General features: G+C 42.9%; 1 protein-coding gene across 2 annotated transcripts in view; it reads right to left on the reverse strand.

Annotated features, from left to right (window-relative positions):
* The window catches only part of LOC131685283 (open rectifier potassium channel protein 1), an 83736-nt gene that overhangs the window by 25771 nt on the left and 45562 nt on the right, over positions 1 to 12403 (reverse strand). For both annotated transcript variants that reach the window (XM_058968891.1, XM_058968890.1), the window contains exon 2: positions 1927 to 3324. In XM_058968891.1, coding sequence (XP_058824874.1) covers positions 1927 to 2068 — 142 coding nt within the window. In that variant the 5' untranslated portion in view covers positions 2069 to 3324. The remainder of the gene's footprint in view (positions 1 to 1926; positions 3325 to 12403) is intronic.

The following is a 12403-nucleotide window of genomic DNA, read 5'->3' on the forward strand; positions in this document are numbered from 1 at the left end:
TGTTTTCGGGCATACGAAGTAAATTTTTTAAATTTTAAACACTTTGTGTTATTTAGGTCAATTTTCAATCTATTTCCCGACTGATTATATTTTTCGATAGTGCGTGAAAAGAGCTTTCAGTATCCGTATAGATATTACATATCCACGAACAAAAGTTATTTTTTAGATTGATTTTTTTTATAAAATCTGCGGTTGGGGTAAGTATTTACGGAGCGAAAATAGTTATCAAAAATTTGTTTTTTCTGGAATTCATTTCAAAGTAAGAAAATCTTTTTCTTGTGTATCTCGTCAATGCAGGAGACATTTACAATCGTCTGAAGAATTTTGAAAATTTGCCTTTGAGTCCGATCTAGTACTCGTCAAAGTCAAAATGGCGGTATATTGAGACTAATTAAAGAAGCAATTAAATCTCCAATTTTAGTAAAACTCAGAGATGTTGCTAACAGTTTGCCCTTTCATGCCACGTGCTCTGTTTTTCAAGATCTACCTAAATCAAAGCGGTAAAAAACGTAAAATAAAAACTCTGCCATTCCGGCTAAGTGACTTGCGATAATGGACATCGTTATCGGGAGAAATACCGCTGCCGAAGAACTCTCAGCGCCAGCTAGCAGATAAATACGAACGAGTAGCACCAAGAAGCATAAGAAACCCTGTGGTTGTAGCTGTATGTTCGACACCTCCGGATAGGTTTGTGTTAAAACACTATATTTGCAGCAGAGATGAGCAGGTTAGATATTCCGCAAAGGTTGGAGAGCAAGCAATAAAAAGCAGCAGCGGAAAAATATGAAAGATTAACACAAAATAAAAGAGCGCAATCCCTACTAATGTAGTAAATAACAGTTGCTCCGGAGAGATGAGGATTTCAAGATATAAGAGATTTATGATTAGATGGTAGGCTTAACTACTACAAACCAATCCGACACTACCACGAATCAGCAAGCAACGGCATTTGTTGAAGATTCCTTCTCGATAACAAACAGTCACTCGATTTGTTGAGGAGAGTCGATTGGTACACAAGACCTAGCTTTTCAGAGCTCGGCAAAAATCTATAAAGCTTGAGGGTTTCTATACCTTTTTACTGGAAACATAAAAAATCAAAACCCTCCCCTGCGCACGGGCCTGACGCGAAACATGTTCTAAATGTTCTCAATCGATATAATATCCGAAAAGAGTCATAAGAGTTATAAGAAATGTCTAATCACACATATAGGTGGTTTAAACTCATTTTTACTTTCAAGTATTAAACTATAATGGCACAATTTCAATTGCTCCTTAGAGGTTGTTAAAAAAGGAACGCAAATTACTTATAGTTTAAAAAAAAACTCGCAAACTGACGCAGGATAGAAAAAATATTCTCGATGGCGGAAAAGTTTGTTGATATTTTCGATACTTCCGTTTATTTCAGGTAGGCGCACGGTAAATTGTTGTTCACAAGGCATTCTGCGTCTCCTTAGAAGCTAAATGGAATACGATCGTATTATTAATATTTTTCATGTTCATTATATACTTTGCTTCTCGATATTCGTTCAATTCGTTCGAATAGTAATATCATCACAGTCGCGATTCGCTGGTTGGACACTTTTTAACTGGACCACTTTTAGTTGGACCTCCGCTAGTTGGGCCATTGTCCATCTAAAAAGCATCTGAATGACAAAATCTTATGTCAAATTTACTTTGACAATAGATCTGACAGAGATTAGAGATGCGAACAGATGCAATTTCACTACTAATGTCTCGTTTGGAGAGTTTCTGACGTCTTAGTCGGTCGAATCAAATTCGTTAGTTGGACAGAGATTGTGGCCCAACCAATGAATCACAACTGTATTTAAACAATATCATTTGAATAATCATGCTTTTGAGATACATATTATTATAACATACTATTATGACGAATTCCACCCTTTTATAGCACCTCTCAATGCTTACCATTCATTTCGATCCGCTCGGCCAGCTCATCCGCCCGCCGTACCGTCTCCAGTGCATGCTCATTGTGGTAGAAAACGCTGGCTCCGAAGAATAGATAGGCCGCGTAGAACGCAAACAGCGCAAACCACTCTTTGGGTGTCATTTTTCTTGTCCTTCTCGGCAGTAGTTGTTCAGGATCGGATGTTTAAGATCATCTAAACCAGGTCCTGGCGATCGGAAACGCCACAAATATTGTAGGGCAAAACAAAAAAACACCACTTTTGCGATGACACAGGACTCTTTTTCTTTGCGTCCGATCTTGAAACTAAATGATCCTTCGAAATACACACAAATCCTACAAATTCCGTTAATCTTCGAATGTTTGGCCAGACAGTCCTTCACACTTCTACACTCGCGTCAGGTCAATCATAAAATGTGTTAATCTTCCCGAACACACACCACCCGGGAACATTAGCTTGAAAAGTGATAATCATGAACTAATTCCGTTCTGGCTAAGTCGCTAACGATTGAATTCTCGTGGCTGTCAGTGCAGTATTTTATTTATTGCTAACTTTTAAATATATTCCTTTTTTTTGCGAAAGTGGAATTTCACTTCCAGATAGGCCCTCACACAAAGCCGCTCATTCAACACCGCAAAGTTAATTATTATTTTTGTTGATCATCTTTGCTTCTCCACACATCATCCATACCAGTGCTTCCTCTGCACACACTTAATTCATAAACTTGTGCTAACCGGCGACGATAATTTGTTAAATCACACTAAGTTAATTTAAATAATATTCAACGATTGAACTCGCAGTGGCACAGTTTCAGTTCGCAGCAGAGGGGAAACGCCAAACAAAGCAAGAATGCACTTCCTCACGCAAACTAGATCATCTGCTCCAGATCAGAACATAGAACGACCGGCTCGCGGGGGTTCGTAGCTAGCCACGATGAAGCGCGCACTTGATTACATCGTCGCACTGCCACCGACGACCGGATGGATTTGCGTAAGATGTTGCGGCATGCGTTTTTTTATTTCACGAGAGATCATGAACACGCGGTCTTTCCCGCGTAGTCAAGCCGGAACGCTTCTACGCAATCGAATCTGTCTCCGGTAGATCCAACTGTAACAGCAGCAGCCGTAAGAATCGTGTGTAGAATGAAATTGGCACGCACTCGGTCCAGTTGCCGTGGTTGTAGCGGTGATACAGACGATGCTTTTTGCCGTGCTGAAGATCCATATTATTACATCCTTGCTCTGGCGAATGGGCTGCTGTTGGAAGGGTTCGGGAGAGCGTGCTTGCACGCGCTTTCCGCGGCGCTATCAACGGTCTTCGTAGGTTAATAAACAACGGCGGGAAACATTTGGCGGTTGGAGTTTTCCATTCAAGCGACACCAGATCACGACGCCAGGTGCTAAAAAAAATGACGTAAAAGAGAACTGGTTATAGGTGGATTATTTCAGGTATGAAGATAACTAATTAGGGCACGTCTTTTGGATTGAAACAGATGGGATTTGTGATACTTAAAGAATATATTATTTTTTCACACTATTGAATTATTTTCAAAAAATAAAAAAAAATTATTGGCCCAAAATATGGTAAGTTGAAAAATAGAAAGCTATTGCTATTGCTGTTATTTCTTTAGGATTTCTTTATTTAGGCACCTCCATGCAGGATAAAAAAAAATAATAAAAAATAACATTATTGCTGTCATCTATCCTGGGAACACTACTTTCCGTTCTTTGTGTAAAATTTCTTTCTCGGTGGTGAGCAATGGTTACCCTCACCTGCTTGGTGCTCGTTCCGTCTGCCTTCTCCTTTGCTCGTGTTTGCGTCCATGTCGTTGTCGCTAGAGCTTTGATTTTCGTTGATAGATGTTTGGTGCTATGATTTTCGTGGGATTCCGATATAGTCGTCTTATTTTTTGTTTATTTGTATTTCCCTAGGTATGTTAGCTATTGATTTGGGGATACCGTAGAGTATTTCTTGATCGGTATTTGTTTTTGACTAACTGTCTATGACGTATCAGCAGATGTCGAAGGTTGTTTGTTGGTGTTGGTTGTAGTGGATGAGTTTTCTTTGGTTGTTACGGCGCATGGCTTACCGTTGTGTGCCGTCTGGTTACAGAACTGGCACGTAGACGTCTGCCGAGGGCATGTGCAATGCATAGCGTTTTTTGGATGTAGTTAACACCGTAAAATAATTTGCCCTCGAAAGTCAAATACCAGGAAAAAGATTCTCCAAGTGGCATTTGCCACGGATTCCACTTCTTCATACTTCGACATGCATCTTTTAATGTAATTCGTACTAGTGGACGCTACCAAATCGTGTAGGCGAACTTCCGTAAGATCATTGTCCATATACACGGGGATCGATCTCGGCTTTTCAAGTATCATATACAACAAGGGTAATAATAACAATGCCATCTAGCGATAACAGTACGAGCAAGTAAGGTTTTTACATGTAAATTGTCTAAGTGTCCCACATAAACTTCAAGCACGCTAGTCTGATAACTAGACTTGTCCGATTTGGTTCATATTTGGAGCAGCTACACCTGGTGGTACAGAGAATCGACTCAAGCTTAAGAGAGTAGTTGCCATTTTTATTTAACAATATCGTCAGATCTCGTTCACGCGGCCGGGAAATATTTATTTATTCCTTCACCGACTGCGTCCTGAGAGTGGCGCATTGCTCTCTCGCAATTGTGTTAAGTCGTGTCATCGCCGTAGTTGCAGCTTTGAAGAGCATGATCAGATGTTCTTTCTTGTTTCCCTGTTCTTACGGGTTACAAATGTAAGCCCTCCTCCATTGATACTATCATCTTCACTAATGGTACTGGTTGTTTATTTTGAGGTACTTGATGCACTTTTTGCAGTTGCAAGAAAAAATCAACTTGCGTGTGCTGAGACCTCAAATTGTTTTTCGGAAAGTATAAAGAAAATAATGAAAAACAACGTTTTCGACTGCCCTATAAGCGAAGACTCCAAATCAAGAAGACTGATATCTCTTTCCTTCCCCCATACAAACGAGAAGCGACAAAGGTTACAGCGCCTCTATTGGAAGAAGGGAGGAAGCTTTATGTAAAAATGTATATGTGTGTGTGCATCACTATGGAAAGTACCACCTTTACCCGCAAGTGGCGTTGCTGTTACTGTCTCCGGATTCTGGACAGAGTTGCCAGTCTTCTTGATATGGAGTCTTCGCTATAAGCCAAGACCAGTTTTTTATCATCAGTTGAATTGTTTTAGCATTGAAAATTATAAAAATAGTCACCCAGTGAGATTGAAAATTGAGAAAAATTTACAATAAGTCAAATAATTGTCCATGTGCTTTCATAGTGAAATAAGCGTTCAAAACAGTTTTTTACGGTATAGGTCGCATTATTTCATGACGGTTTAGTATTTTTGAAGGAGTTAGCATAACTAAGGCATGGGTATTTTATGATTTTAACAATATGTAAAAAAATTAACTTTTAAAATTCCTATCCATAGGATCTTGTTGACGCAGCTTGCTGTTGCGTATTGAGACCCTCTTCATTGGCGGTAAAACATCGGCTGCTTTGTCCACCGTAACGTGGGGGTCATTCGGTCTGCGGTCAGTCACTTTGGAAATCCCTCGTCATCGGCATATTGTACTTTATTGATGGCGTTGGTTGTTGATTCAGAGACCTTTGACGAAATCGTTGTTATTTCGCTATTAATAACGAAAGGTAGTTTAGTGATACTGAGCACGATCGTCGTTGTGTTAGCATTATTTTCATTCGACGACTGTGTACCGGTCTTGATCGTAACGGATAGAATTGCCTTAGCAGCCTCAGGGAAAGGTTTTCCATGAAATAGCAGCTGATCACATAATTGACACGTAGGAATCTGCCCTGGGTGCGTGGCCAATGTTCGCTGAGTATATGTATGTGGGATGGTTTGCGTTGGATGGTTAGGTAAAAGTGGAAAGATTTGGTTGGACGCATTTCCACCACACGAACGCCGTTGCGAAACCCTGAGGAGAAGTTCCTCCAACCCTGAGGAGAAGTTCCTCGAAGGATCTTCTTTAACGGTATCCACTTCTCCGTATCTTGGTGTGTGTTGTTTGATAATGCCGGCATTAGTACGCTGGTCCAAGTCATACAGCATTACTTCAATAGTGTCATTGTCTATATGTGCTGAGATACTTTATAAATTATAATTACATTCGAGGACGTGTTTCCAGTAATTCTGTGAAGCAAATAATTCCAATTGGCTAGTGTTTTTGAATATAATCAGTACCGTATGACGTAGGTGGTGAAATTGCATAGCCGTAACTTCTGCTATGTTGAGCTTCATCTTCAACAATTGATCCACTTCATAAATCAATGGCCCTACAGTACATTTCGAAAAGTCAACAGCAGCATAGTTTAATCGCATCGGGGAATAAACTAGTTTTGCGTTATTACATCGTGTTTGTTCAATGTGGTAAAAGAGTCTTTGATTTGCAATTAGTGATCTGAACCAACGATTTCAAGCAATTTAGAACGCATTTCAATTAGTTTTACATCATTTAGATAAAATGATTTTACCGGTTTATATGGGAGTTTCGCATGTGACCGTATACTCCAACCCGTAACACAGGAACCAGAACTCCGACTGCAATTGAATTTGATGCCAGTCAATAGGAATGCTGGAGCTTTTATTTGAGACTAAATTTGAGAAAATCAAGTCAGACATTTCTTGGAAGCAGATGTGAATTCAAGTCAGGAACTTAACCGCTTTCTCGAAGCTTCCGGTTCCGCCGAAGGTGTCCATAGCGGTCAATGTGGGTTTAATTGGGCATCAGTGAGCTGAAACTATAAATCCAAGTAACTTAGAAAACATTTTATGAAGTTTTGCATCTTTCATATAACATGCTGATACCACACTCTACAAACCGTAACTCCGGAACGTGCAGTCGGATCAGAATGAAATTCAATAGCAGGCTATGTGTGCCTTTCATTTGAGACTATATTTGATAAAAACGGTTGGGACATCTCCGCGTAACCGATGTGCAATTGTTGGTCACATACTTATACTCACATGCGCGCACACTCAGACATTTGGTAAGCTCGGCTGAGTCGAATGGTATACGAGATTCAGCCCTCCGGGCCTCGATTATACACTTGTTTTTAAGAATGATTGCATGACCTTTCTGTAGAATCGTGAATTCAGGAATGTTTTATAATTATGTTCAATTTCCCTTTAGTAATGCCCGCTTTTCTTAGCGGAATTTTTGTTTTGAGAACTTTGGTCACGGTTTCCGCCATGTCATTACCAAATCGAATTGTTGTAAGTGAGCTGGTTCATCACTTTATGAATAATATTCCTAAAACTATTAAATTATTCATAGATTTAGGAATATTAGTTCTCAAAATCATATCTGGACATTTCCTAGGGTACTATTTCATGAAACTCAAATTTCAAAATATTATTCATAAATCCATTCAATCCTCGTGAGCCAATTCGTGATTCCAAATACATTAATCACGATCCAATATCCGTGCTCGTGAAATAGTTCACAAAACCATAAAATATAATTCATGTATTCATGAACTGGCTCATGATTCCTAGCATAATAATCACGACTTAACATTCGTGTTCGTGAAGTAGTTCACAAAACCATGAACTTCGAACACCGTTAATCATTTGAGAAGGCTCAGTTTGATGTCGGGACAGAAAACGTAAATCTACACTAAGCATAAAAAATCCACTAAAGAGCCGCATTGCAGATCACAGAACAAGACACCGCGAATCAGTCATACTGTTATGATATAGTTCATATCGTCACTTTACTCCGAGTAAAAAATCCGATATTAACCAAAAAATAATAGATCGAGCTAGGGCGAATATAAATTACTAATATCATGATAAAACTGTTGATATCATGAAAATGAATTACATCACTCTACGTGTCAAATTCGAAAGTAAGCTCTAGAATAAAATATAATATCACGATAACGTGCAAATAAATTACGAAAACCGCGATTAAGATCCTGAAAACACGAACATAAATCACACTACTCGCGACAAAAATATCACGAAAACGTGAATAGAAATTACGAAAATCGTGACTATGATGCTGAAATCATGAACATAAATCACGTCACTCGTGATTTAAATATCAAAAATCGTGACTAAGCTCCTAAAATCATGAATATTAATCACTCTACTCATGACTTAAACATCAGGATAACATGAATAGAAATTACGAAAATTGCGACTAAGAAATTGTGAACATAAATCAGGCTACTCTGAAAGAAGAATCCGATGGTAACCTCAGAAATAAAATATCATGGTAACGTGATGAAAAATTACAAAAAATGCAAATAAGCTGCTGAAATCATGAACATCGTTTAACTATCGGCTGTGTATTCCCAAATTATGAACCAGAATCATTACAAAATCTGAACATGTCCAGAGAACAACCATAGTAACCCAACCAAACATTCAAATGCAACGCCATGTACATATTCGATGCTAACTAGTTTTTTGGATCACAGTTTCAGGAACTTGGTCACGGTTTTCGTAAATCGTTCAGTTCACAAAATCGTGATCTTTTTCTCGTGGATTTATCAATGGATTTTTTTCCGGGAAGAAGGCATCAAATTTTGCTTTTGCTAAGAGATAAAGCGGCACACATGTAGATTTTTAAATTGAGCAAGATGACAAACCATCCCGATGATTGTAACCTTGTCACTCACAACTATGTGGTTATTGTTATGCGATATGAATTTCTTTTTAATTTTTTTTAATTTCAATTATAGAGGTTTTAACCTTAAGGTCTTTCGCCTCTTCGGGTTAGAAAAATCTCTTAGGAAAAATTTCTAACCCTATGTGCGGGGTCGGGACTCGAACCCAGGTGCGCTGCGTACAAGGCAATCGATTTACCAATACGCTACGCCCACTCCCCTTGATATGAATATTTTCCCCTTGGTCAATTTGTTGAGCGTTATCAGCACTGAATACCTGACATGGTCGAACCTTCAGCAAATGTCCCACATGACGTATTCTGGATATTGTACGAAAAGTCAATAGCCAGAACGTTTAGCCGGAGTATCACTTCTGGCTTAAGAGGAGGGTAGAGTTAATTTGGTCGGCAATGACTGGGCAGTGTGTAAGGCATAACCTACCTACCTACCTGAAGGCATAAAATAGACCCCACTTGCGGTCCTTAGCTTCCTGCCCAGTAACTCCTAGCCCTGGCCTCCTCGTGGCGTCGACTGGGATTCGAGTAACCTTAGTGAAGATCGGGTAACCAACCCCGGTGGGAACTTTGGTCGTATGCTGGCAGGGAAGGGGGGTTACCCTTCTTCGGAAGGTGTAAACCTGTCCTGGTGTCCAGGTGGGACCTTAAGCAGTCCTGGCACGACGGCCCACCGGCGAGGTGGTTGGCGTAGGCTCTATAAGCCGCCCTTTAAAAAAAACCCACATAACGAACAATACAGAAGAGAATACGACCCAGAACAATCGGCAACGACCCAGGCGACGAATAAAGGATCACGATTGGAAACTCGGAACATGGAACTGCAGATCGCTCGGCTTCGCAGGATGTGACAGGATAATCTACGACGAGCTACACCCCCGCAACTTCGATATCGTGGCGCTGCAGGAACTTTGCTGGACGGGACAGAAGGTGTGGAAAAGCGGGCATCGAGCGGCTACCGTCTACCAGAGCTGTGGTACAACCAACGAGCTGGGAACCAGCTTCATAGTGCTGGGCAAGATGCGCCAACGTGTGATCGGGTGGCAGCCGATCAACGCAAGGATGTGCAAGTTGAGGATCAAAGGCCGTTTCTTCAACTACAGCATCATCAACGTGCACTGCCCACACGAAGGGAGACCCGACGACGAGAAAGAAGCGTTCTACATGCAGCTGGAGCAGCCATACGACGGTTGCCCTCTGCGAGACGTGAAAATTGTCATCGGCGACATGAACGCACAGGTAGGAAGGGAGGCAATGTACAGACCGGTGATCGGGCCTAACAGCCTGCATTCCGTATCAAATGACAACGGCCAACAATGTGTGAACTTCGCAGCCTCCCGTGGAATGGTAATCCGAAGCACCTTCTTCCCTCGCAAAGATATCCACAAAGTCACCTGGAGATCACCGGACCAAGTAACAAAAAATCAAATCGACCACGTTCTAATCGACGGTAGATTCTTCTCGGACATCACAAACGTCCGCACTTATCGCAGTGCGAATATACATACGGACCACCACCTAGTTGCAGTATGCTTACGCTCAAAACTTTCGACAGTGCATAGCTCTCGTCGAAGCCGAACGCCGCGGCTAAACATCGAGCGGCTACAAGATGGCAGAGTGGCTCAAGAATACGCGCAGCGGTTGGAAGTGGCATTACCAACGGAAGAGCAGCTAGGCGCAGTTGCCCTTGAAGATGGCTGGAGAGATATCCGATCCGCCATAGGTAGCACCGCAGCCACTGCACTAGGTACGGTGGGCCCGGACCGAAGAAGCGACTGGTACGACGGCGAATGCGAGCAGTTAGTCGAAGAGAAGAATGCACCATGGGCGAGCATGCTGCAACACCGCACGAGGGCGAACGAGGCGCGATATAAACAGGCACGGAACAGGCAGAACTCGGTTTTCCGGACCAAAAAGCGCCAGCAGGAAGACCGAGATCGCGAAGCGATGGAGCAGCTGTACCGCGCTAAAGACACACGGAAATTCTACGAGAAGTTGAACCGCTCGCGCAGGGGCAACGTACCACAGGCCGACATGTGCAGAGATACAAACGGGAATCTTCTCACGGACCAGTGTGAGGTGATCCAGAGGTGGCGGCAGCACTACGAAGAACACCTGAACGGCGATGCAGCAGACGACGAGGATGGCACGGTAACCCACCTGGGAGCACGCGCGGAAGACATTACACTACCGGCTCCGGATCTCCAAGAAATCCAGGAGGAGATTAGCCGGCTCAAAAATAATAAAGCCGCTGGGGTTGACCAAATACCAAGCCGGCTACTAAAACACGGTGGCGAGCCACTGGCTAAAGCGCTGCACTGGGTGATTACCAAGATTTGGGAGGAGGAGATTTTACCGGAGGAGTGGATGGAAGGTGTCGTGTGTCCTATCTACATAAAGGGCGACAAGCTGGATTGCTGTAATAACCGAACAATCACCCTGCTGAACGCCGCCTACAAGGTACTCTCCCAAATACTATGCCGTCGACTATCACCAATTGCAAGAGAGTTCGTGGGGCAGTACCAGGCGGGTTTCATGAGCGAACGATCTACCACGGACCAGGTGTTCGCTCTTCGTCAAGTACTTCAGAAATGCCGCGAGTACAATGTGCCCACACATCATTTGTTCATCGACTTCAAAGCCGCATACGACACTATCGATCGAGATCAGCTATGGCAGATTATGCACGAGTACGGATTCCCGGACAAACTGACGCGATTAGTGAAGGCGACGATGGATCGGGTGATGTGCGTAGTACGTGTCTCAGGGACGCTCTCGAGTCCCTTCGAATCACGCAGAGGGTTACGGCAAGGTGATGGTCTCTCGTGTCTGTTATTCAACATCGCGCTGGAAGGTGTAATAAGAAGAGCAGGGATCGACACGAGTGGTACGATTTTCACAAAGTCCGTTCAGCTACTTGGCTTCGCCGATGACGTTGATATTATTGCACGAAACTTTGAGAAGATGGAGGAAGCCTACATCAGACTGAAAAGAGAAGCCAAGCGCGTCGGACTTACCATCAACACGTCGAAAACAAAGTACATGATAGGAAGAGGTTCACGAGAAGAGAATGAGAACCGCCCGCTTCGAGTTTGCATCGGTGGCGACGAAATCGAGGTGGTTGAAGAGTTCGTGTACTTGGGCTCACTGGTGACCGCCGACAATGATACCAGCAGAGAGATTCGTAGACGCATCGTGGCAGGAAATCGTGCTTACTTTGGCCTCCGCAAGACACTTCGGTCGAACAGAGTTCGCCGTCGTACGAAGTTGACCATCTACAAGACGCTGATTAGACCGGTAGTTCTCTACGGGCACGAGACCTGGACCATGCTCGTGGAGGACCAACGCGCACTTGGTGTCTTCGAACGGAAAGTGCTGCGTACCATCTACGGTGGAGTGCAGATGGAAGACGGCACATGGAGACGGCGAATGAACCATGAGTTGCATCAGCTGTTGGGGGAGCCGCCCATCTGTCATACCGCGAAAATCGGACGACTACGGTGGGCCGGGCACGTAGCCAGAATGTCGGACAATAGCCCGGTGAAAACGGTTCTCAATTGCAATCCGACCGGTACAAGAAGACGTGGCGCGCAGCGAGCACGATGGATCGACCAGGTGGAAGACGATTTGCGGACCCTTTGCAGACTGCGTGGCTGGCGACGCGCGGCCATGGACCGAGTGGAATGGAGGAATCTTTTGTATACGGCACAGGCCACTTCGGCCTTAATCTGTTAATAAATAAAAGAGTTAATTCGATAAAAAGGTACATTTTAAAAGAAAATGTT

Source organism: Topomyia yanbarensis, chromosome 2, assembly GCF_030247195.1.
Source record: "Topomyia yanbarensis strain Yona2022 chromosome 2, ASM3024719v1, whole genome shotgun sequence".
Classification (NCBI taxonomy): domain Eukaryota; kingdom Metazoa; phylum Arthropoda; class Insecta; order Diptera; family Culicidae; genus Topomyia; species Topomyia yanbarensis.